The sequence below is a fragment of the Camelus bactrianus genome, chromosome 1 (assembly GCF_048773025.1).
Source record: "Camelus bactrianus isolate YW-2024 breed Bactrian camel chromosome 1, ASM4877302v1, whole genome shotgun sequence".
Classification (NCBI taxonomy): domain Eukaryota; kingdom Metazoa; phylum Chordata; class Mammalia; order Artiodactyla; family Camelidae; genus Camelus; species Camelus bactrianus.
The window spans coordinates 95,519,958-95,547,818 of NC_133539.1; the positions used below are offsets into that span (position 1 = coordinate 95,519,958).

Here is a 27,861-nt window from a genome sequence, read left to right on the forward strand (position 1 = left end):
AAGGAATGAATATAACCATTATTAATAGCTTCTTACTCACAGTGTAAATCTTTCAGCTACTTGGCAGGGCCTCACTGTTATTGCTGTATTTTTCTCACTGCCATGGTTTTTGGGTTTTGTTTTAAAGTAGCAGGAAGTTGGCAAATGACTCACCCACCACAACCCCTACCCCAAATCACATTTTGAGTCTAGGGAAAGAGAGGAAAAGGGAAGATAAGGGAAAAAAGGAAGTGAGGAACAGGGAAACAAACATAACCAGGAAAAAACGGGGAACCGAAGCGGGATGCAGACCTGAGGGTGGAGCAGCAGAGCCAGAGTTCTCCAAGAAGACATTCAGGGCTGCACCCCTCTGATCATCTGCTAAGAGGTGTAACTGGGGTAAATCATATGATGCTTCTGTATTCTTCACACAAGCTCTTACTCCTAAAAACTCACTCTTTGCCAGCAAAGTGTTGTTTTAGATTCCTGGGGGTTGAGCTCTCCTCTCAGCTAGAACTAATATATGATCATCTACATAACAATTTGACAAGTGGAAAGTTTCCAACAACTATTAGTCAGCAAGTCTTATCTGCCATAAACATTTCATTCTGCTTCTGAAACAGCTTCATATTTCAGGCATGAACCGCAAATAACAACACTTTCAAAGAAACTCCAATTTAAGAGATTCCAACTAAAAAGGCAGAACTATATCACTATATTAAAACAAAAGATTGAAATAGAGATAAACAATTAAGGTGTGATTTAATTTATAGTCCTCCAAGACATCTGAGTCAAATATTTGTATGCATCTGAACAGTTTAACAGACTACAGTCTTAAGGAAAAAAGCCTACATTTTAAATTTTAAATATTTTAGTCAATTTAAAAATTGTTTCTGAAATGTAAAAGAACTCCATAAAATATGATTCCATATTACACTTCAAACTACTAAATTATGAATATGTTGATGTATCCTGTAGCAAGAATATAAAAATACGTAGAAATATCTCTAGGAAACAAGAGACTGACATCTAAACTTAGATTTTCTGAAGTCTGAGGGGAAATAATTGTGGTTAACATTGCACTGCAAATGTTTCTTACCCCTGTTAAATTATACCACAGTATGAACTTGTTGGAAAATATTCCTTTCAGGATTCGAGAAATATATGGAAATTTGAGTACGAGGTCTCTATTATTATAATTATTATTTATTTTTGTGAATTCATTACCCAGAATGTTGTAAATATTTGTATGTGTAATTCAACAGTAATCAGTGGTGTTTATCTTGACTAACTGATAATCTACATACTGCAGTGCATTAATGATTTCAATGGAATTAATCTTCAGTTCTCTACACTTCATTGTGAGAAGAGCTAAAAACAGGTTGCCAAGAGGAGCCTTATAGCATCAAAGCTTTACTTGAGGAAGAAAAATAATTCCTTTGGGGGCAAACTATCTTCATGCACTGCAGAATACAACTATTCTCAGAAGGAGCTAATAACCTCCACGTGTTAAAATGTACATATCTAAAAGATACTTCTTTGTCATATAAATAAGATATAAGAATAACAGACACGTTCCAAGAAATAACGTGATGAAGTCAATTCTTTGTCCATGGAAAAAATAATTGCTCCCACTTCACAAGTCCTCTTTTGACCTATGAGAACGCAAAGAAAGGATCTGTGGGTGGTGGGTGGAGATGATGGGGTGGCAATCTGCCTTGTTAATACTTCCAACATCCCTGAAGACCTTCTCTATTTTTTCCAATTACTTTTCCATGTTCAAATACACACTGAACACTTTCTTCTTGTCTGGTAAGGTTTATGTAGATTATTCCACAAGTAATACATCAATTTCACTTTCCTGGCAATCACACCCTGCCGGTTTTCAGCTGGCTTCCTTTGACTGCAATTTGACACCCGGGTTTGAATGGTCATGCCATGTAAGGGAAATGCCAAGGCAAATCTGTCAGCTCTACGGGTTAAAGCCACTCTAGTGTGGCTACTTAATGATTTATAACAGAGCTGGGAAGTGGCCACTTGCAGGGCTGCTGGGAGACGCTGGTGGCTGACACTGATTACAGAAGGAGGTACAGATGTTTTCCAGCTGAAGCTGCCTCAGAGCATTTTGTTTTCATCAGACCTGCATGTGCCCATTATCCAAATAATGAAAATGGTCCTTCTCTTTCCAACCCCCTCTTCTTATAAAAACAAAAACTAAAACTAAACATGTCTTTCAATGGACTTTTAAATATTGGGTAATTTTCAAATAATAAATCACTGTACATAGTAAATTTAAAATAAAGGCTGACTTGACAAGTGCTGTTTCTATAGCTGGTCTAGTCTTCTATTTTATGGTTATCTTTAACCTTAAATGTTTTTACAGAAGAAGAGAGAAAAGAGATTCTCATTTTTTAAAAAGTCTTTCTATGTAAAAGATGCATATTAAAACATTTACACAAGAAATGATATTCGAGCCCACCACCCACCACGACGCCCCCCAAAAAGTGGAAGGATAGAAGCAACAAGATTAACAAATATTGGAAACTGCTGACACCGGATTATGATATATTATACTATCCTCTCCACTTCTGTATATGCTCGGAAATCTTCATTTAAAAAACTTAGTTAGAAATAAACATGGAGTTCTGCATTAAATCACTACTTTCCCTAAATCAACCAAATCACTTTAGCATTATTTTAGTCTATCTTTGCTACCTCGAACTATTAATGTCTAATATTCTGCGAACTATTACTTGACCATTAATGAAGAGCAAATGAGATGATCTATATAGAAAATCTGTCTTAATTCACCATCCAAAATAACTGACATTAATAAGCAATTATTTTGATGCCCTTCATTTTCATAAGGAATGGTAAAGCCACCAAGGATGACTGGCACTTCCTAATGGCTGTGATAGTGCTTCCTCATCATGCCGACGTGTTTAAATTTCAGTCTTGCACCTGTCATAGTCTATCCTCCCAAAGCATCACACTGCTGCATTTCCAAAATGTAACAATAAACTGAAAGAGTCTTTCATTAATCTTCCAACGTGGACCACTTAAAAGTAAGTGAAGCATTATAGCCGAATTCAGTTAAATTTTCCATAACATCTACATTCAAATGGAAATGTATCTGCCAGCTTATTAGGTGCTGAGGATATTACATTTATACTCTGCAGAGCTCGGCAAGATGACTCACGCAGCAAAAGAAGAAGAAAAATGGGCTGAAATGGAGTAAAATTAAGTGCTATCAAAATCAACTGGTAAAAATTACATGGGATAAAAGATGTGTACTTTCTCTAAAAATTTTGTCTTGAAATCAGAGATACATTGGTCGATTAAGACCAGAATAAGACGCTTCTGATGGCAATTAAATTCAAGGTTGGAAAGTTGTTACTCGGTTTTCAAATAGCAACAAACCCTCTGGCTAAGATTATAAACCTAGTTAACATTTTTCAGCTCCACTGTGGTCACTGAGACCACTCCTCTTCGTCGTCTTCTTTTTGAATTTTGCAGTTGATAAATAATTGTGGAATCTTTGACTTGGAATAGCATTTAGAAATAGTGTTAATTAACCACCTAATTTCACAGTTAAAGAAATGGAAGGCTTGCTCATGGAATGTCAGTCTTGTCTTCCTCCTAGGTTGTAGCAAATTTAGCATTCTTTCACATGTTTGTCCTGGCACAGGCTGCTTTGTTTACACTTTTGAAAGATTCCTTTATATCTGAGTCCAAACATTTACCTCCCTCCCTCCCCCTGCTCTTTCTCTATATACACATGTACATACAGATCATGTATTTGTTATAGAGATATCTTGCTCTTTTAAGCTAGTAAAATATCTCAGAAGAGAAAAAGTCCCTAAAAATAATCTTGGAAGTTCCAGGAAAAAAAAAACCTGCATAAACTTTCAGCTTATTAAAAGATGTTTATAATTGTATAATTAACAGAATTGTTTAATTAAAATGATGTAGCTCTGTTATGCCAACCTCAAGGCTGCATCAGTTGTTTACAAACCTTTGTTAAGACAAAGTAAAGTTAAGCAATGGTTCCTTAATTCTATTTTCAAATTCTATTTCTATCTTTTTGAAAAAAAATTAACAGTTTAACATCACCAACTTAGTCGGTAGTATATCTTTTGAGCTATCTCTGTATTAGTTAGGGAAGATGAACTGAGCTTAAATTTAAGGCTCAATTACATTCATCCAATTTGAGGTATCAAAACTTGAAAATGAAAGGCTTTAAGACATCAGAGAGAATGAATGATGACAGTATTAATAAATGAGTTACTTTGCCTTGTGAAGCAATGTGAAAATAGCAAACATTCAACCATTTTATTTCTTTGTTCGCTGAGACTTGAAAAGATTAAGTCATGCTATAATTTCTCATTAGTTCACCAAGTAATGAAAGGAACTACAAAACTATTAAATCTATCAGAAAATTGTTTGGGCCACATATCCATTTTACTTTCAAAACTTACAAACTGCTAAACAGTACAGTTTTTGGATTACTCTTCAGGAAGTTTATCTCAACATGTATTTTATGGGTGTTAAGTTAACTAAAGATATGACATGCATGTATTGTAAATCCCTAGTATAGTAGAATGCTTTCTAAACAAGCTGCCTACAACCATCCTAAATTCAGTGGTAGAGATGTAGTGACTGGTATCATCTGAAGAACTTCCCAAAAGAGGGGTTGGTTATAAAAAGCTGAACTCAGACTATTCACGGAAGACAGTTCAGTGTTCAGGTAGCGCAGTCCATTTCCACGGAGCTGCTAACACATTTGCAGCCAAGCTCCTAACACGGTCCGCCCTGGATCTTTACTTACAACTTCAAAAGTAGTTATGCCAAGAAAAAGGCAGGAGAAGTCACTAAATAACAAACTGGATTCCTTTTCACCACTGTAACAGCAGATCACTTTCTGTTCTTTTGCAATCTTTCTCACCGTGTTTGATTGACTTTTTTCCCTCACAGGTTGAAAGCTTTTGTCAAAACTAGACAACTAGTTTAAAATATCTTATGAGAAGCTAAATCATGTTGGTAGGACTAAGTTCAGAAAACAGTCTGTTATAAATGTGTTCCAAAAAAAAAGTTTTAAGATACTTAGATTTTTACTTCCGAATTACATCTGTTCACTAATGGGTCACTTCAGGCCATAAATACATAATGCACTTAAAGCTTTTCTTTTCACAATTCAGAGGACATATCTGGTTAATATATGATCTGGGATGTCAGGTAGGTTTCAACTTCCACATCAATTCATACTGGAGGTGAATTTCTGGAGTGATAGTAGGCATGCAATGAATTTATCCTTCCTGACCTCGGCCATGCTGTACATATGCTAGACATGTAAAAGCATGCAGTACTTGACTAGAAATCACAAAGGGGACATTGTCTCCTTGCAAGTGATCTCTTGCTGAGATAACAAAAACACAAAGTTATTGTAAGTCACACTATAGAGACATTGTACACAGATGTCTCTGGTCGTAAGTAATTTTAAACATAAAAAAATTCTAAAAAAAAATGATATTATGGTCTGTTATCAATTATATAACTTTAGTGATCAAATTAGAGAAAGAAGGAACTCTATTCCAGGAGTTATCCATGAAGAGTTAGGGCATTTTGAATTTAAAATACATTGTGGGAATAGGAAAAAAAAAAAATCACCTGACAGATACTCTCTTTATAGCAAAGGTTTCAATGGAATGTAGCTACTGTATCAACACAGGTTAAGTTCCCCAGGGCCATGAGCCATGTGATAGGTGACTCTCATGCTTGATTATAATTCAGAAAACGCATGAAACAGAATGAAATGTGAAGGTGATGTAGTGAAGACTATTATCTGCAAAGCGCAGGAACTGACGTGTTTTCTTCAGTGCGAAGTATCTGGTACATTTTAGATGCTTGCTGAATATATTCAGTTAAAAAAAATTGTAGCATTTAGGCTCAATCTCTGGTTCTGGTAGTAACCAACTACAATTAAACATTTAATTCTTAGTGTTCTTATCTCTAAAATGGGACTATCAATACGTGCTTCAGTGAGCTATTTTACAGAATGAATGAAGTCATGTAAGTGTAGGCGTCGAACTTGGCACCAAAATGCTTGGCATATAGTCAGCACTTGGTAAAAAATTATTGAAAAAAAAGCTAGAAATAGTTAATACTGGGCTAAGACAAAAAGTAACTTCATTGGGCTTATTCTTGTATCTACTTCCTTCATCCTTTTCTTTGAAACTTACTGGTCTTCTATGAATTTAGCTAGAAGATTTCTAATAGTTCTATTCAGCTTAATGATAGTAGCATATCCCTACCAAATCCTTACATCAGCACCTCTTACCTTGGTATCTTGTGGCTCAAACTATCCACTTAACATTGAGTTGTTAACATTTTAACAAAGATTAGGTTTTTGGCGTCTATGTATAAATTTCCATTACAATGTAAATTTATCTCTCAATGCTATTTTCAAGTATTAGAAATAACATTTCAAAGTAAACAAATACTAAATATGTGGCTAAAAATGAAATCCTAAAACAAATGTGTAAGCCCAATATTATAAACCATGACTAAAAAGGATTTTCTTTTGTGGTTATACTCTTACAGATTTAACCCTAATTTTGCTATTATTATGTAAAAATATAGAACTTGTTATGGAACTTCATCTGTATACTTTGATACATCTTTCTGTGATTGTTTCCTTTCTCTCTATATTTATTTTTAAATTATGGAAACTTCACATATATATTAATTTAGACAATTCCACAGATATTTCAGATTTGTTCATTCTATGAGATATTCTCTAAATTAGCACTCAGTAAAGTACCAAAACATTATATTTAAATATTTATCTATATTGTTATCAATATAGCTATATATATTTGAAAAATGAATAAATGCAATTAGTCCATGGAAAGGATCACTGAACTACTTTTTTTGTCTGTTTCATTTTAACCCTTAATTGTCTACATCTATGGTTCTGAAGCAGGTTTGCTCATCAGGAGACATCTGACAATATCTGAAGACAAGGTCTGGTTGTCAGAACTGTTTGGTTGTTGAGGGAAAACTGCTCCTGGCCACTAGTGTGTAGAGTCCAGGGACACTGCTAAGCCTCCCACAACACACAGGGCAGTGGCCACCACAATTATGTATCAGATCCACAATGGCCACGGTGCAGAGGCTGAGAAACCCTGGTCTACGTGAAAGCTAATTTAATAACATGCCCTTCAGAAATCAAGTTGATACGCTCTTTTGTGGCATTAACCTTCACAGAAGAACTATGCTATCTGATTGAAGGAGTTGAAAACAAATGCAGTGTGCTATTCTAAAGGAATACAGCTAGATAAGTTCCTTCAATCTATGTCACAGACTTGAAACATCCCCACAAATGATCCCTATAAATGTGATCTCTGACACAATCTTGAGGCCCATTGATCCTGCCAGGGGATCCACAGTGCAAGGCATCCAGAGAACAGAAATGTGAACGACGGGGGCTTTGTCAGAGCTGCTGCAATCTGCAAATCAATCAGGCCGAACTGGCCTAATAAACAAAACATTACATCAATTATAAAATCTCCAGAATCACTGTCATGTTTTCACTGATGAATTCCTACTCATTTGCTCAACAGAAAGAGCTTTGCAGCAAGGAATAAAATGCTTTAAATGCTTTCCAGTCCCCTGCAAGACCAGGTATCTAATTATGGTGACTCCGCCTTGCCCCCACCTTTTCTTTTATGCAGCAATATGAGCTGCAAAGACTACTAACTCTTTGCTCTAAGCAATACATTTTCTTTTTACATTTTAGATGTCAGTTATCTCAAGAGAAAACGTCTGAAAGAAAATAAAATTGTCTTCTGGGTAAGAGATATTGGTTGAGGTATCAATCATTTGGTCAATTTCTTAAAGGCACAATAATTACATACCCTGCCATTCATTTACTTTTACTCTTTGAGTTAGCTATTACAGCAATATTTAGTGTGCCCAAATTAAAAATATTACGAGCTATCCTTTTCACAATCTTTTTTCACGACGAGGTTACTCGAACACAAATCTGGTCTCTATCACTATGCCACCTGAATCACTCAGTGGTTTCCCGTAGCTTTTAAGTAAAGATTCAACTCGGGTTGAACGGATGAAGTCCTTCATAATCTGGGTCTTAGCCTCCAGCCCTGTGCCTTCTCTTATCTTATAACTGCCCCTTGGCAACTGTCACTCCAGTTATACCAAACTGCTATTAGTTCTTGGAACATCTCGTATTTTTTCGTGCTTTGACATGAAATACACTGATGCTTTAGTTTCGAACGTGCTCCTCTCTTTTTATCTGCCTCGTTTACTCCTTATCCTTCAAATTACTACTCAAGCATCACTGGAAATACTCAGGAAGCCTGCCCTGCTTCCCTCTCCTCTGTTTCCATGGTATCCTGGGGACCTCCATCAGTGAGCAGACTCCCTCGCATCTGATGAGCTTCTCTGTCCCCGGTGTGAGACTGGATTCTTTACAGGGAAGAAGACTCCTCTGTAAACACTCAGAGCCCCTGACAGTGCCTGGTATATAACAGACAGTACATGTTGGTGACTGACTGAGAGAGTCAGTGAACAGATGAATGATGGTAAGTTCACAGACTTGGGTACATGGATTCCTTTCCCCACTTACAACAGTAACATTTTATCCTTTTCTTAGGAGCTAATCATCTCCAAGTATATAAATTTTCTATAGTCCAGCCATCTCTTCATTGAAACCTTCAAAGTTCATCCTCAGCATCTTCTACACGGTAGCTGTTTAATAAATATTTGATGAATGAACAAACCAAGAAATAAGCCTCTAAAAAGTACTGACTGTAATTAACTCAAGGCCAGGAAGATTTCAGTACGGGCTGCCTAACAGAAGGGGGGAATGTGTACAACTTACTTCCATCTGGATTCAGGGGGGGGAATGTGTATATGGGTACATAAATCTACTTGGGAAATCTCCTTGAGTGGCATGTGGGCATTTATGATACTAGGATTGCAATTTCTGCCGGGCTTGGAATTTTTCAAAATAAAATTTGGGGAGGAAAATATTAGCAATTATAATAAATGAAGACATACTCACAGAAGGGGTCAGAGAGTATTTCTATGGAAGCCCCAAGGAGCAGAACAAGAGAGGAAACCCTGCTTAGGTCTGAGAGCAGAGGAGCCGAATTAGAGGAGGAGCCAAATTAGAGAAGATGACACAGAAAGGGTGATTCCTGAGATGAATCTTGAAGGACAGAGAGGGATAAGGAAAGGGAGGAGGAAAGGAAATTCCAGGATGAGTGAATGATCTGGATGACATAAGCAGGGAAAGATTTGTTTATATTGGATCCTATCAATTTTTAAAAAGTTAAAATTTGTATCAGTATCACCACAGATAATTACTGGATGGGTACAGGATTTTCAGCCATCACTAATCTTAACCACCAGGGTGTGGGATGTAGGTGTGGGGCTTTTGTTACGGTTTTGTTATATTACGGTGTAACACTGGAGCTGCCTTTGCTTCAAACAGATGTGGAAGATACACTGGAGAAGGCAAGACAGGTAATGGAATACGCATCTGATTCTAGGCACAGGCCAAGGGCCTATTCGAGAAGTGAAGATACTAAAAAAGTGACAGAACAAGCATATCAGAAACAAGAGATAATTAAACATTTGGAAGTCATTAGGGCCCTGGCCAAGGTACTTGGTTGCCATGACAAAGCCAAAAGAATCGACTGGAAATTTGACAAGCAGGTGTCCTGGGAGAAGCTGAACAAAGAGGAAAAAGGCCAATGTTTTCAAGAGGCAATAAGATTATAATTTTCTAAATCTCTCTTGGGAATATGCTCAGAGCATTATTCTGCTTCGGGTTTTATAGAGTGAGTCTGCTCTGACTGCAAATGAAGCAAAGGTAGGTACTGTAAAACACGGATGATTGACTTAATGTCTGAACCCTCTTCCGGCTTTTTTAATTCACCATGGATCCCTGAGGAATTTGCTGTCTGAATAAAAGGAGGAGGCTGGAGCACCTACCCACGCTCACGTGCGGCATCACGTTCACCAATACCAGGAGAGCGAACGAGCGCCATCCTGTATCTCTCATCTTCTGCCTCTCTCAAATCCTAGATGGAGATTTCAGGACTGTGGAACGCTGACCACTTGGGGGTGAGGTGGAGCCTACTTGCACTGGCCGGCCTTAGCGGGCTGTGCGCATCTCTTCTCAACTCCACATTCTAGGAGTGGGGAGAGGCTAGCCCAAGTGGTAGAGTGCAGGCTTAGCATGCATGAGGTCCTGGGTTCAATCCCTAGTACCTCCACCAAAAATAAATAAACCTAGCCCCCCTGCCCCCACAATAAAATAATATAATAAATAAATAAACAAAAAGTTCTTTTTTTTAAACCTCCACATTCAGGGACCTCACATTGGGAGTGTGAAATGAGCCACGTTGTTAGTATTTCTACCACAGAAATCAGCAAACATGACAAATCAAGGTGGTCTTTCTTTCTCCCTTTCAGGCAGCAGACTGGTAAACATTTACCAGGATACCATTGGATCTGTCCCACCTAGACAGTCAGAAACCAACCAAGCACCTCATGATAAATAACAACTGAAAAAAAATGGACTGAATACAACTTTAAAAAAAAATTACATGAGACAGGGAGAACATTTTTTGAAATTTAGTTTAGCAATCTATTAGCAAGCAAATCAGCTTGGATCACTCTCATAGTCATATGATTTGAAACTTGCGATGTCATCTGTCCTGCCCGAATGATGAGGTCAAAATATATATAGTTTCTGCTAATGTCAACCAAGAAGGAAGCAAAAACGATTTCTTGCTTACACGTGTAGCTGAAGTCAAATGATAGAACAGGTGGGCAAGTTTAAATTGTGTTATTCTGAGGAGATAAAGTTTAAATCATCAGGGGAATAATTAGTCTTTGTTGACAAGTACTAAATGTAGTTTTTGAAAGAGTCAACTTGTTTTCCCTTTGAGGAAGAGTAACAAATACAAGATACTTGTTAAGTAGGATCTCTTTCCAGATGTACGCAGTACTTTAAAAACCAGATGATACCTTTTATAAGTCAAAGATTAACCAATGTGAATCACTCAATTCCTCTGATGGAAAAGACAGCTAAACTAGTACTTCCTTACGCAATCCATAGTCAGAAAAGCAGCAAAATGCGTTCTATCACCACAAACAAAAGGAAAAGGGAAAAGGGGAAAAAAAAAAAAAAGAATGCCATCACTTGACATCTCAATTCATTCTCTTCATTCCTGAGAGCAAAGGAAAGATAACTATCTAAGAAGAAAACTAACTGAACTTGGATATTTAAAAGTGAATGAGATTTCTTTCAAGTAGCTTTTGCTGTCTTTTCTATCTTTTATTCTGACAAGTCACTTAAATCCCAAAAGGTAACTTTCAACTCCACTTTTCTCTTGAATCATTTGTCATTTTTTTCATAAATCAGGCTTGTACAATTATTAAGAAGCCAGTGATTGAACATTACACATCCATGTTTAAATATGAATAAATGAAAAGTATCTTTAATAAAATATATCAGTAATCAATAATAATGACATTTATAAGTAGTGAATTAACTTGTATATAACTTTAAAGGTCCTTGAATTATAATTTGTTTTTTAAGTTTAATAATTCTTTCTTTATACATATGTTGACTCTTTGTGAGATGCCAGAAACTAACCTCACTAGTATGAGGCATATGAGATTTTACAGTCTAAAGTAAACAAATCCTTTTTATTTTCTTAAATGTAGTCTCCAAAAATACTCATCCTTTAATTCATACACACACACACACACACACCCCTCTATCTCCATTTTTAATTTCTCAAGTGTTTTCTGCTCTGTGGACCCTTGGGATCCCCATATTCCTAATTTCACTATGAATTCTCTTTGTTTCTCTGCCATCATCCGTATCTTGACATGCTGACCATGAGCTAACCTTATTTAACTCTTTGCGTCTCATTGCCTTCATCATTTTATGTTATCTCATTGCAGCTCAGACCTCCCTGATCAGTAATGTTGCTCATTCATATGTCAGCCTAGAATCAGGATCCTACGGGAGCAGTAACGTAAAGAAGCAAGACTAAAGGTTGGAAAATAAAAGGTACCATTTGAGATTTGATTTCTCTGGCACCGTTCTCTCCATATCCTTTCTCCTATTCCACGCTACCCACCACCCCCCAAAAAACACCACACATACTCTGAGAAACCTTAATTATCACATTACTGAAACAAAAGCAGTCTTGAAGCATTCCTCCCACATTCACTCTCTGAGTGACCTCCCTGCTCCTACGAGGCTCCCTCTCAGGGATGAGAACTTAGTACCAAAGACAGTATGTAGAACTACCACTGTCTATGTTTATACAACGATTATTATTTTCTATAATATTTTCCTCACAAGAGTCATTGGAAGTCATCAAAGCAGACACTACTACCTTATTTTAAACTTGAGACCAGCTTTGAAATGTGAAGTATCTGGCCAAGGATCACATAACAAATGAGTAGCAAAGATCGTGACTACAGTCAGGGCTTCTGAAAACTAACTGGCCTCCTTCCTTGCATCAGTCCTAAGGATCACAGAACACCACCACTAACCACAGCTACCATTCCTGAGGGCCTGTATGAGCCAAGGACCGTACTGGGCTCTCCATGAGCACACTCCCCCAGCAGCTTGCAGATGGAGACAAGGCATACGTGTCATTCAGGACTGCATGAACTCTGCTTAGAAAATGTAGAAAGTGATGCCCAAAAGCCACATCAACAGTAAACGGAGAATTTGGCGATAGAACCTGGTCTTCTCATTCACTGGCTATCCCCCGCCACAGGACTCACTACATTTGGGATTAGACGCATGGGAATGTTACAGGGGTAATGTATGACTTTGCATTAAAATATGTTTGGGGACGTGTAAGCACATGCACACGCACGTGCGCGCACACCGCCCCCCCCCGCACACACATATACACATCTCTCATGGGCTAGAGAACAAAAATAACTATTTTTATAATTTTACAATTATTACTACAGGAGGAATCATGAACAGCTGAACTTGTAACCCTTGAGAATAACAGACAAAAGGGAGAGGTAACTGTACTCTATCTAAAATCAGGACATTTTTAAAGGTGTCCTTTGTCAGGTGAACTTGGATTGCTAATAGCTTCCTTAGCTGGCATAGCTTCTATGCATATTCTAGGTTCCTTTGTCTCTTTTAAAGAGCTGATACTGGTTAAGTTATCTTATAAAGGGGTAAGAGGCTTAACTCACAACAGCTGAATGCTGTTGATGACACACAAAAACCAAAAAGGACACTACGTCTAATCAATCTCAGGGAAGAATGGACTAACAGCTTCTTTGGGCAGCCTTTCTATATAAAAAGTGTGCTGGGATGTGGTCTGTTTATTTCAGTTTGAGACTAGAAAAACTGCATCTCAGTATGATAAAACATAAGTCAGGGAGGTCATTGTCTTCCTTGGCACTCATCTGAATGAATCAGAAGATGGTTTCACAAAACCATGAAAACGGATGCTCACCTCATGATTATCACCAATCCAAGCTGTTCTCCTTTGCTAGGTTACAAGGTGTATCATTCAAATGAAAGCAAAAAGTCTTTCCACTTCACACCATTCTGGAATTCTTTCTTCTTCTCAGGAGACACAAAGTGTCATGAAATTGAAGCCAGAAACAATTTTGTATGTATTTAAAAAAAAAAAAAAAAAAAAAGGCAGGCTCTTCCCTTTGCCCTTTGGCAGCTGCAGGGCCATGACGGCCACTCCTGTTACTGCTGTTTATGAATTCACTTGGGCACAGGGACTCTGCTAAAGGAACGAGCTCTGTGGTGACGCCCTTGTTTGGGGATGACTCAAGGAAACACAGCAAAAATACATGACATCTGGTGTTGCTTCTCCACTTTATGCTTTTGATTAAATCTATTAGAATACTGAAATCGCCTGGAAGCAGACTAAATAATTATTGGAAATAAAGTCGCATTTAGTGAATAATTTTCAGATCAAAATGGCTTTGAAATACACATTCTTTAATAGAGTAATAGGTGAGTACTGATTTTCAGTGTATTAGTCTAAATTTTGGACTGTATCTAACAACAAAGTTACCCGAGAAGTGTCACAGCCTCTGCCCACTAATTAATTATTGCATTTTTCTAACTGCATGCTCATTTGCCAATGAGAGAAAATTAAACCTGGAAGAAAAGTTTAATTCTACGGCCTTATAAAACTTGTTCTTAAACTTCAGGATATCTTCAATAAGTTGCACTTAAATATTTTATGCTAAACTAAAATGTGAATTTAGTCTCAATTTCCAGGATTATCAAATGCATAGTAATAAGCCAAAGTTTAAAATATTTTGCTTCTTTTATTCAATCAGTGTCAAATTATATTCAGTCTCTAATTCTTATTTTAGTCAAAATTTAAATATTTATGTCCTAATCACATAATCCTTGGGGTTTAAATTTATAAAGCAAAGTTAAACTGGACATAGGCTCTGCTCTAGACATTTGCATGTACAAACTCATCTAGTCCTCACACCAACACTATAAGGTAGGGAATGCTGTTACCAAGTTTTCTGATACAGTATGAGATCCAGTTGGTACTTAAACCCAGGAAGCTTCTATGATGCTATTTTGCCTCTCAGACACTTGGGCAGAGATGGGGTAGCTTTTTTTCTTTTATTTTTAATACTTAACATTTAGTTTTTTGCTCATTCCTTTACTCAATAAATATGCATTGAGCACCTAAATAGGTGCCAGGCTCTGGAGGAATAATGATAAATAAGATAGAATTTATGCCTTTCAGTCTGTCCCAAGTCTGGGGAGGAGAGCGGACTTTTGATGAACTAATTAAAAGCTACTGAGACAACTGCTAAAATGACAAGTAAAAAATTTCCACAGAAGCAAAGACTCGGAGAGAATCATTTAAACACTCTGAACCTCAATGTCTTTACCTGTAAAATGGGCACAAACAACAAGTACTTATTTCTCAAAAGAAATAATTCTAAAACCATGATTAAATACATGTCAATTTGACACTCTCTTCTCTTACACAGTAAACATGTGCCCTGCTTCACTCTATAAATGAAGGACTTTGGGGCATTTATTTTTCATACGGTAAGTGAGAATGAAGTGATTGAGAATATAAAACTCCCATTTAAGAGATCTGCTTTGTAATTTCAAAGAATGAAGGGCCTTGAGTAGAGAATTAAGCTATGGAAATCTCTAACAGTCTTTTCATTAATCTGTATGATCCTCAAACTCAAGTATATATTTTAATCACAAAGCACTGACTTCTCTGTAATGCAATCATAAAAGACTGAAATTTTAATCCATTTTTTCATTAAAGCCTCGTATAGTACAAACTGGCAAGAGAGACCGTGAGTAAAAGCAATTTGCATTCCTCAATCAGCTTCCTGACTCTTAATTATGTTTTTATCAATAATTTTGTCTGTTTTTTCATCTCTCTCTTTGAACAAATCTATATCTAGGTAGCAACCAAATTATCTCTTCCGTTCAACTTGAGGGACTAAGTTTTAATTTAATTTCACCTAAGGCAGGTAAAAGGCAGGCACATTCAATTCCTACCTTCCACAGTGCTTCATCCACCTACATAGCACTGGCCAGGCACTCTTCCCACTGCGAGAGTGATGACGTGGGCTGCAGGGATTCATTCCATGAGCCCCTGAGTTTGCCTGCCAGATTTTAGGGTGAAGTACCGATGTGCTTTGTTTCACAACTCTGATTAGATTCTCCAAATCTGACCACAAGCCAACAAGATGAGGATCTATTGGGACAGACTTTTCCTTAGGAATTAGTACACAGGAGACGTAACAAGGACTCAATAAACAGCTGTGGAATTAGTGTTTTACATTTGAATTCACCCAAGGGCATCTGTCTTTTACCCATCTATCCATCCCATTATGCCCCCAAAATAGGAACATAAAAGATGCAGCAAAACACAGAATGGCTTGGTCAACTTCTAGGCACTGTCTTCTCCAAGTACCCCGAAAGGCTACCTTTTTCTAGCCTCTACTGCAATTAAGTTGTGCCATATAATTAATTCTGGCCAAGGGACCCTGAGCAAAAACAGGGTTTAACTTTTGAAAAGAGATGATCAGAAGCCAGTGTTCTCCCGCCATGTCTCTCTGTCATCGCTTCAGCTCCCTCAGAAGCCACATGATGGGAAACTGGAGCAAACCTAGATCCCTGAGTCACCGGAAGAAGGGCTGCACAGTGACTTTACAGAGCAAGAAAGAAACCTTTGCTGGGATAAGCCACTGAAACTGGGGTGGTTTTGTTGTTGCTGTTAAGAATCACAGCCTATCCTCACATCCTCAAATTATTAAGATAAAAAAAGTCTATCAGAAACGTTTAAATCTGTTTATGCATTAATTTTAAAAAGAGGGAGCATTTACTGCGGTGCTCCCTCCATACTTTTGTAAACTATTCATTACGAACTAGACTTCTAAACTAGTTTATTTAATAACATACTGCATAATCCGAAAAGCTTATATCCATGCACTGTCCCCTCTGCAACAAATAGGGATAAAACGTAGCTTAAGGTCCAAAACAAAACAGCTCTTTGTGTGTGGTCGTTCAGACAACACTAAATGAGCATTTACACAGGGATGCTGGCCACAGCAGATACAGAGCTAAGAGCCAGTCTCTGCTGCGTCCCAGAGGACCCAGATCAGTAACCAATCACAAGAGGAACAAGAGTGCTGTGGGGACATCGGCCACAGCCTGGGGGGACGGAAGGACCAAGGGAGCTCCCCAGAGGAACTGCCACTGGTATTATTCTAGAGCGAAGGATGACTAGTCATTAATTAAGAAAACAAAAGTGGGAAGGTTTTTTTTTTTTAATGAGAAAACAGAATCATGAGAAGGCATGAATGTGGGACAGCTAGATGTATGTTAAAAAACTCCAGGGCGGCTGGAGAGTCTAGGCTGGAGAGTAGTTTAAGGTGGTCCTAGAGAGCTGGACAGGGCAAAACTGTGCTTCCATTTAAAATCCCAGTGTATTAAAGGACCTCCTCATGCTCTCCTGGGTGCTTCCAGGACAAAATAAGATGTCTGTGCAACTGCACAACAGTCATGATCAATTACTGCTTTGAATGATTTGGGGTAATAACAATAAAAACATGAAAGCATGAATATAAGGAAGCTGTCTCCGGTCACATCTTGCTCATTTAGTTATACTGTCTCACTCTCCAATTTCTCCTTCACTACTTATTTTGAAGAGAAATAAAACCAAACATTTTCAGGAGGGATAAAATCAAGTGGCTTACATTATAAACTTTACAGCTTTACATAAGTTAGACATTTAAATAGACATCATACTTCACTTTCAGTATAATACAGAGTCTAAAACCATGGAAATAGTAGGCAATTCATAATCTTTGTGTCTATGGAGCTCTATTTTAAAAAATGGATCATTGAAAATTTATGTAAAAACTAAAGAAAGTGGATTCCTAGCAATCATAAAACAAATAGTAAGACACTTAGTATAGACAAATAGAAACATATTTACTATACATTTTCTAATTGGGAGGCAAAAACAACTTTACATTTTTAACTTTTGCTAAGACTTATTTTTGCTAAGGAGGAATCATAAGGCATAATTCAACTATTCTAATCAAGGGATTTGTGTCTAGAGTGTGGATCAGACCAAAGTTAAGGGCATAACCCAATTTCTTCTGGTTGATATAAACAGTGGTTTAAACCACAGCATTTAGCAACCATTTACTTTGCAATTTTTTGTCTTTTCATAATTATTTTCTTTTTCAGTCTAATGTTTCCACTTTCTACAATGAATTATGGTTAAAAATTTTATCTGGCTTTGGAGGTATCCATTTCTGACCTCTAAGTTACATTTTGTTATGTTGTAACTTTCTTAACCAAGAGGAAAAAAAAAGTTTCATATAATAACCTGTCTCGTTCCTTTGAAACTGAGGATTTGTTTTAGAAACAACTTTTGAGGTTCACATAGATCGCTAATTAGCCTTCAACCTTGTACTATGTTTGACAAACCAGGCTGCAAAACCTTTCCCATGATAGCACTGGCTTTCGGGATTACTGAAATACATTAGGGATCACACGAAAACAGAGCTTATTAAGCAATGTATATGTGGTTATTAAACAATATAGACATGATTACGCCCTCACAAAATTTATAGTCAAGGTGGGGCTGTATGGCAGGCAGAGACAAACTAAAGGAGTTAAAAAGCAATACACAATTGTGAGTGTGAACAAGGCAGTGAGCCACCCAGACAACAAACAAGGTGGAACTGAAGGTACAGAGGTGATGTTGGGCAACGAGTCTCCCGGGCTGAGCACCACCTCCTTCAGTCTGACTCTCTGAACTCGGAAGTGTTTTGTTCACCTTCTTTTCTAAGGTCAACCTCTTACCCACTTTTTTGATCCCTTCTCAATGTCTCGCCCCTCCTCCATTATCTTTATTTCAGTGAATATTCATTCTTTTCCTCTCCACTGACTCCTGTACCTTCTTTTGGTGGAAAAAAAAAAAAACAAAAACATGCATCCATTGGAGGAACAACCTCCATTCTTCTACAACAATCTTCTCGGAACTCACCAGATGACACCCACTTCTCTTCGTTTTATCACTGAATTTCTTTATAGCGCTGTCTCAACTTGTTGAGTTCTCATACATACCTTCCAACTCACTAGTGACTCATCTACTTGAAATCTGGTTTGCAATGAGGAGTCGACCTTCTCCCTCCCAATTCTACTCAAAACTGCTTCCTCAAAGGTTACTGGTGTCCTTTTAACTGCCCGAATCAATGTTTTTTCTCATTTCTTGTCCTCTCTGCAGCATCCAGCACCATTAACTACTTCCTTCTTTTCTCTTTGGCCTTTCTTGATAATGCACCATCCTCCATTTCCCACAATTTATTAATCTGCTTGGTCTCTGTCACTGTCTTGGATTTTTCTCCCTTCTGCCTGCTGATTGTAGAGGGACACAGAAGATCTGTCTCCGCACCCCTCCTTCTTACCCTTCGTTCTCTCTGAATATAACATAGCGCTCTCTTGTAACAGCACGACCCACATGAATGACTTTCTGATACTTTTCCTGTAAATTCAACCAGCCCCAACCAGATCGGTTACTAGCTCCCTGCTTATTCTCTCTAAAAGTAAAGAGAACACATCAATTCTAACACGTGTACTTTTTATCTTGTCTAAAGGCAGTGTCTCATCCCTAATCATCCAAACTAGAAACTTCAAAGTCGTTTTCAGCTGACTTTCTTAGATACACGTTGAGAAGTAAGTGATAAACAGCAGTGTAAACGCAAAATATTTACTGTGCCCCCTTTTTAAAGTACATCTTTTTCAAAATACCACATCAATTTTCCTGAAATATCTCTGAGTAGGCTATGTGATTTTATTGTTCAAGATGGACTACTATGAAAAATAGGAACTAAATAATTTCTTATTATTAGGGTGACTAAGAGATTAGTCAGAAATGATATTCAGCTTTTCTGGTTCAGTGATTTCCTCTAGGCTTCGTACAAATAGCATAAACTTTCTCCAGTAAAGCTCAGATTAAATCAAAAGCTAGTGTTTTGATAGAGCTGTTCATTCAGAAGTCCAAGTTTCCATTCTTTTTTTTTTATTTTTCAATATGCCATGGATATCATGTTACATTGCTACTAACTTACAAAATAATAAGAAATAAGTTTCCAGTTGTTCTATTCACTGAACAAAGCCACTGATGCTTGCATTTTTCTTAAATGTTGTTTACGTACTTTTTCAAATGATAAAACAAGATACTGTAGGTAACACAAGTCAAAAACTAGCTCTTTACATTGGTACTAAGATAAACAAATGCGACAGCTAGAAATAATTACATAGTAACCTATGAAGAAGTGTTACTTCAGTATTTTCAAATGTCTACAGTGTGTTTACCTAAGTACTCTGTTTAGCGCGAGGGACACATTCCTGGGGAATGAGCCCCAGGGGAGGGCATGGAAGCCTGTATTTACACGGATGTGAGTTTGCTTCTCTTCCTCTCTCTTCAAAGTCCCACCTCAGTTTTCTTCTGCAATCACTCTTTCTGTCCCCAGGCTGCAGGAAGGTTTGCTATGTTCCCCATAATGCTCCAAGACCTGCAGAAAGCCTTAACTTCATACTGATATTTATCCTGTTTCCCCAATCTTTTCCTCCGGCAGTTAAAAACCTGCCATGATAGTATCAAGTCCATTGCTTTCTTTTTCATCCTTTATACTTTTGGGTGTTAACTGTTGCTGGCTAAATGTTTAAAAACACACAGTGCATTAAAAAAAAAATTCACAGTGCACGATGTGCCTTTATCACAATTACTATCAAAACCAAATAAAAACAGAGATAGAAAACACACTCAATTCTTCTAAACCACTGTAATTTCCTTAATCCATTTTTATTTATCTTATTTAGGATATAATTACATGGGCAAGTGTTAATTTTTAGAATAGTATGAACTACCTTTTTGCTTATCTGTGTTTTCCCCTCTACTCATTCTCAAAAGCTCTTTAAATGCAGGTATGGTAATTCAACCTGCATAGTCAATATCTTATAATCTAAAATGTTCTCAATTGTACTGTAACAACTGGCTGTTACCACAAAAGAAAATGAGGAATTTCACCCAATTTCTTTCAATGAATTCTTTGCAGGGACTTAAAATAAGTACTGTTTTCTAAAAATAATAAACAGGAAGAAGAATGTGCTATCACTAAGTTTAGCCATTTATCCATCCATTCACTCTTTTATTTTCACCAACACACTCATTTATTCAATTAATACACATTGGCTTTATCCAGCTACTTGAGTAAATAATGTATTTTGTTGATACAGCAAATTCTGTATTCTCCAGTGTTTGTTAAAAATATATTTTCTCCTTAAGGGCAGGTGTTTGTTTTCCGTACCTTATCTTTCTTACTATTTTATTCACTTTCTCTTTTGTAAAGTTATTTTGGACAACAGTAATAAGTCTCAGAACTATAGAAGAAATTTTAACAATGATCTTGACTTTTCCAATGTATGTCTTAGCTTGAAGGAAAAGACAAGTTTGGACTCTTTTTCCTCCCACCCCACAATTCTTCTAAATAGATTAAAATCTGTACTACCAATTATATTATACAAACAATAATTATACTCCCAATTCTAGTGTTCCTGAGAGCAATATACAAGTGTGTCATTTGTGGGCAAGATTCAGGAAAAGCTTTACTACTCACAGCATACTTTTAAACTTGCATCTATACTGCTTTTCAGATACATGAATTATTTCCCAAACAAGATGAAGGCAAGCTGACAAAAGGTGCTGTGCTATGCGTTACCCCATCAGAGCTCATTGGTCCAGGAGGCAACGTGGTGGGTACGCTTCCAAGGACACATGATACACACAAGGTAAAGGGGGGATTAAACGGGGACCTGTCATGAGGAACGAAGAAACTGAGTCAGAGTCCAGTGTTTTGTCCTCAGTCTTACATGATTTGTCGTCGTCTTTGTTGTAAAGCTCCTGACTTCCATTAAAAATTCCAAAAACGTACAAACTCTGAAGCAGAAACTGACCTGGCTCCATAAGAACTGGTATGTTTGAGTTACAGGGAGAAAATGGTCTATTTGAAGACTTAAACGTGAAATTTACATTTAAAATATCTTTGGAATGGAAATTTATAACAAAAGATAATTAAAGGATAATTTTAACTCAATTTGAGGTCCTGTTATTTAAAGTGTCAACTGAATTAGTATTTTTTAAATAATGAATTTTTATTTTTCAGTATGTTCATCCCCATAAAGGTATTATAAAATAATTTTGGTTCTAAATGAACCTGAAGTCAAACTTTCCTCTGAGCAGAGATGTCCTTTTTAAAGGGGTCTATTTCTATGGAGCAATCTTAATGCAGTACAGTTATGTATTCCTTTGTTATGCGAGAGTTCATTAAATGTTTACAAATATGTCAACATAGTTCCCGAACTGTAATTACATCACAGAAAGTACCAGCTCAATCCCTCGACCGTGGACTTTGAAAACACAGTATAGGTCACTTATTTTCTAAAATTAAGGTGATTTTGTTTAGGGATTTGGTGTGGGGCCCAAGACAGAGTCTGTCACCACAAACTTTGTGAGAATTAGGTCCTGAGAAGTTTCTAATCCAGGGTCAGGAATCACTAAAACAGTTTCTAAAACTTTTGTTATTTTAATGTTTTTAATTGGAGGTCCTCTGTACTTTCCTCTAGGGCAATCTTCACTTTGTGTTGTAGATGGACAAGTGTGGCTTTCAATAGCCTAGGCAAACTTGTAACACAAAACTGCAGCACTGTATTTTCCTAACTTCAGAACAGTAATACAAAGTCTAGTAGGAAAACTGAAATGGGAATTACCCCAGGAAAACATATCAGCATCATTCTGAGGGTCATCAGGTTTATTCCATAAAACAATCTCTTGCATTAATCCCTGTAAAAAAAAACTCTTATTGGAAAAATGATGGAACGATAAGGAGAAAATCAAGAAGGAAGGAAAATAAAGAAACTTAAAAAAAAAATCTAGCCTATTTATGTGAAATGAATTTTTTAAAAATAAGGAAACAATGGTTTAAATCACTACTGCTAAAAAAATTTCTGGCTGTAAGACACTGAAATGCAGAGCTGATGCGGATACATTTGAGAACAATTCTCTTTAAGTTTTCCAACGACCCAACTTCAGATTAGTTTTGCTTTAAGTGCAGCTCCCTCTCCTCAGTCATTCATGAGCTTTTGTAAATTTGGTACCCCTCCTCCCACATGAATTTGGCCTCTGGCATTTGACCTCTTGGCCAGGAAACTCTCCTGACTTTGTTTTACCTTTTTCTCACACTGTCAGTTTCCATCAGCCCTATCTCGTAAAACAGCAGGCTAAATAACCACTTCTGTTAGAAACAAGTCACAAAACAAAAAGAATAATAATAACAACAGCTATTGAGTACCTAGCACATGCCAGGCACTGTTCTAAGTGGTTTAAGTTTATTAACTTGTTTAATTTTCAAAATAACCTTATAGCTCTATTATTATCTCCAATGGAAAGATTAGATATCTGAAGTTCAGAGAAGTCAATAAGTTATCCAAGGAAACACACGTAGTTAAGTTAGTGGTGGAGCTGGGGTTTGAGCCCCTGATCTGTCTCCAGAGCCAACGCTCTTAACCGCCAAGCTATGCCAGCATATTTACAATTCTACTCAGAAATAATGCGAGGATTTCTGCAAATTATGTCCAACATATTATACACACATATACATACATACGTACATACATAGTGTTTTAACTACACAGCCGTCCACCTAAATAAATAAAAACTGTTTTTAAAATACGTCTTTGGCTTGTTCCATGCAGCAAATTTCTTTTTCTTTTTTTCCATTACAATATTCTTTTAAAAATTCACACAGCAAAGGCCAACTGGCAGACAGGAAATCAAGAGTGATGACTGGTGACTATTACCAAGCACCACTCAGTTTATTTACATGTTCTCTCTTAGTGTTGACACTTTTTTATTTCTGACGACAAAATTCTCCTCAGAAAGAGATCCCATTAATTGTATTTGTACCACTGCCTCTCATGTTATTAAAAGGGTAAAACAGAACAGATTAAATTGCCAAGAACACATCTGGGGCAAAGGCTGGGAGGAGAAAACTGGTACCCAGGTACCCAAGTTGTTTCCTGTATAAGGGATTTTATGAAGAGTTTAACTTTCATTAGTTATTACATACAGCTTCAACAATACCTCAAACTCACTACCTAATTAAAACTCACATGATGAGTTGCCAAAATAAACTAAAAGCAGCCATTAGAAAATGAAAAACGGGAAAAAAAATACTGCCAGGGTGCTTCCTCACGCAAATAGCATGCTAGACCCACGTATAATTCAGGGATGCACAGCCATGAAAGAAAATAATTGCAGAGAATTATAGAGAGTTAACATCTTGTAATTTCTGTTCTAGTGTAAACCTTTTCTGTTATAAGCAAAAGTGTGTGTGTGTGTGTGTGTGTGTGTGTGTGTGCGTGCTGCCATCTCTACGGACGTCTGTGTACACACAGAGAGTCTGGGAAGAGAGGGAGAGCACAAGGGAGAGGGCACATTTGAAAGTAAAAGCACGGAAGGACCCTACTTTCTACAACATAAGGTACCTGTGTTAGTGATGATGTTTGCATGTCCAGACTCAATTTTTTGTGTATCTTCACGTAAATGTGTGTTTCTCAAAGCAAATTTTTAAAAATGTATAATAACTTAGCCCCTGATTTAAGAGCTTGTTCTTGAGATACCCTGCAAAGTTCCACAGCGTCTTACTATTATAGAAGCCCTATTGTGACATATGGTTTTTTTCAAGTTAAGGAGACACAAATGTTCATGGAAACATTTGGTTTGACTTCACTCTCAGCTGAAGTTTTCTAAACAACCATCCTTCAGGTCGGTGCCAGCACATGCTCCCCCTGGTGTGAATGCAGGAAGCGGATGTGTCTGGTCTACACATACCAGGCCAAAGAATGGGCACACCTGTTTGGTTTATGCAAAAACACCTTTATGGAAACTTAAGTATCAACATAAATTGTTAGGTTTAACACTAAGCAGAGTTAATTTTCTTTTTAATATGTTTTATGTTTTTAATTAACAGACTTTGATTGAAAGATGCTTTCAATCCCTTTATTCTGGAGAACTCACATCAAAAGAGAAGTAAAATTTACAATCAGAAAAAAACCCAAAGTTTTAGCAATCATTCCCCACAAATATTTCAGCTTTTAGAATTATACTCTGACTTCCTACGTCATCTGCATAAGCTCTTTATTTTATTCATATATTACAAATTACAATGTCACAATATATTTTAAAGCATATTTTGATAACTTCTTTATATGAAGGTATATACATCAATGAAATATTTATAGTTATATTTTTCAAGTCTCTGGCACCAAAATTGAGTTTTTAATGCCAGAAATATCATTTTTAACTGTATGAAAAATGAATGTAAATCGATTCCAATAGCTTTTAATTTCTGAATATGTCCTCTGCTTGAAGTTTTATAAACAAGTTGGAATACTTTATTCTTACATTCATTAACCAGGCTACACTGACCCTGTTCAATTCTGCAAGGTTCCCTAAACCAGTCATCACAAAGATTATACACGTTTAGCTTCCTGGCCACTCTGAGGATCTGTTTTACCCCTTCTCTGTCCCTGAGGGAGCCCCAGGGCAACCCACGCTCCCTGCACTGCAGCCTGGCTTTCCAGTCCCTTTGGAGGCCATGATATCCTTAGATGAGTTCTTCTGTCCCATTTCCAGAACTTATATTCTTTTCTTTAATTATCAAACATGCACTGAGTATCCACTGTTTTCAAGACCCTGTGTGAGGCACTGCAAATAAATACAATAAACAACCCGACCTAAAGGAGTTGAGAATCTAGTAAAGGAGGCTAGACGCTTAAGCAGCAAGAATTCAAGGAGTCCCTGCTCTGACTGGTGTTCCAGGCTAACCTCTGACACTCAACTCAGCCCCAGTTAACTCTCTGTCTCCAAGATGTAAGCCCCAGCTTCTGGTTTGGACCTGCTTCAAAAGAGGAAGAATACAAGAATGGTAACACTACCCACCATCTGCCAGGACTGTTCCCACCAACCGGTCACCATGATGCCAGGCACTGACATAGCCCAATTAAGAACAGTTCAACCAACTTCCCGATGGTAAAACCACCCTATACTTTGGTCAGTTCTGACCTTTGATTAATTTTTCCCCCTTCCTCCACTGGCCTGTCACTGAGGTAAAATGGCTTTGACAGGGAAAGCACATAGATTCTTAGAGAACAGAAGACCACCTAATCACCAAGATCCTATCCATCTCTAAAACTCTACGGGTTTCTGACAGTCACAGACCATGAATTTCACTCTGTGAACATACTATATTTTAAAAGAAACGTGTACATCTCAATCAATTGTTAAAAGCCATTTATTGGAGGAGCTTGTTAATGTACACCATTTACTGCCCATAATAACCCAGTATCTTAGGTACTATTATCAGCTTCCTACATAGATAAAGAACTGCAGAGGCGTTCATGTAACGTGCCTAAGGTCAGTTAGCAAGCAGTGGAGCTAGAATTCCAATTTTTGGAAGCCTTACTACTAGAGCTTTCCCTGGAGTACTAAAGTATGCTACTTTTGCTGTCAGCATACATGACATCATGATTTATTCATCATAAAAGATACAGTTAGTGATAAGAGGCAGTGTCAGAATTCAGAGAAAGTCTGAGTTTTTACTTTGTGGTTCCTGTTGCTGCTGCTGCTGCTTTGTGGAAAGCATGTATGTGTGTACGTGCTCTTGTTTTGTTTAGCGTTCCAATCAGACAGACTTGGGTCTGAATTCTGACTCGATCACTTCCTACCTGTGTGACTTTGAGAAACTTACATAATAGCCACATCAACAATTTACTGGCTGTTTTCTATACGCTAGCCACCGCTAAGGGCTTGGCACACCTGGTCTCATTAAATCAAATTAAATTACATCTTCATAAGAAGACAAGGAGATACTATTACTCCTCTTTCAGAGTGAGTGGGACAATAACTGAGAGAGTGTAGTAGGTAACCTTTCCAAGGTCAGAGAGCCAGTGATGAACGGCCCAGACCGAGTTGGGAGGTTTAGGTGGGAGCACCTTGATGACACCAGGTTATGTAAAGGGGTAGGACTGAATTTGGGAACTAGCATTTGCTGCCGGAACTTACAAATAGCAGGAACTCTGTGTACAAACACTGGGGCCGTATATCCTGGGTTGGAATCTCTGGCTCCAGCTGTGATACCTTGGGCAGGTGATTCCACTTCTTTTGGCCTCAGTCTCCTCATTTGTAAAGGTAAAATAATACCACTACATACCTCCAGCTGTTTTTGCGAAGAACAAATGAGATAATTATTTGTAATGGCACTGGAGGTAGCAGGTAATCAATAGATTACAATTAACGAGAGACACCGTCTTAATTTTGAGTAATTCTAATTCAGCAAGCTTTAACTTCCATACAACAGAATGAATAACATACAGGAATGTTTCATTTTTGAAGTGTAACACTCTCCTAAAGGAGCAAAAAGGTCAGCATCTCGGATCACCCCTAGACCTGTCCTCTCTTTGAGTTGCTCCAACCAAGTGCGGCTCTGCTTTTTTCTTTCTTCCTACATGGGGATGTCTAATGAGGCTGGGAACTGTGATTTATTTGTTATAACAAAGGAAATATATCATAAAAGGCTTACATTTGACACTTTCCAATGTCTATTACAAGTATTCTGCTCACAGCCCCCTAGTCTGAACAGCTCTCGTATGTACTGCAACTTTAATAAACAGCAGCACATGGAGATAAGTGCACTGGGTTAGAATTCAGTGACTTGGATTCTAGTCTTGGTCCTGGGCTTAAGAAATTGTGACTTATCGATCAGGTCTCCTGTTTCCTCACCTGTGAAAAAGTCATTCTACTATTTACTCATTATTTAATATTATTTGTTATTTATTCTATTCAGCTAGTTGCTAAGGTCTTTATGGTAGCGCTGTTTTATGATATCGTGTACCTCTTCTGCACAGCCTAAAAAAAAACAAAATCACTGAACTCTAAATATTACTGTCCTGTTCTGCTTAACATGAAGTTACTTTGCCCATAAAACATTAAATTCAACAAAACCCACTAATTCATTATATTCCATGACAAATATTTTTAAAGTAATTTTAGAGTGTAAGATAAATTTCTAAATGTCCATAATAAGTTCAATCTATCACTCAATCTTAATATTGATTTAAATCATTTAAAAATATTATATATAAACATATATGTTCTGTTTCATTTCTTATCCCTGGGGAATATGAGAACTCAAGCTAAA

General features: G+C 37.3%; 1 protein-coding gene across 24 annotated transcripts in view; it reads right to left on the reverse strand.

Moving 5' to 3' along the window:
• MBNL1 (muscleblind like splicing regulator 1) overlaps nucleotides 1–27,861 on the reverse strand; it is a 190,384-nt gene that overhangs the window by 73,227 nt on the left and 89,296 nt on the right. The window contains exon 1 of one of the 24 annotated variants that reach the window (XM_010952002.3): nucleotides 292–434. The exons of the other annotated variants lie outside the window; for them this stretch is intronic. Coding sequence (XP_010950304.1) covers nucleotides 292–333 — 42 coding nt within the window. The 5' untranslated portion in view covers nucleotides 334–434. Of the gene's footprint in view, nucleotides 1–291; nucleotides 435–27,861 lie in introns of those variants that run through there. 24 annotated transcript variants of the gene reach the window in all.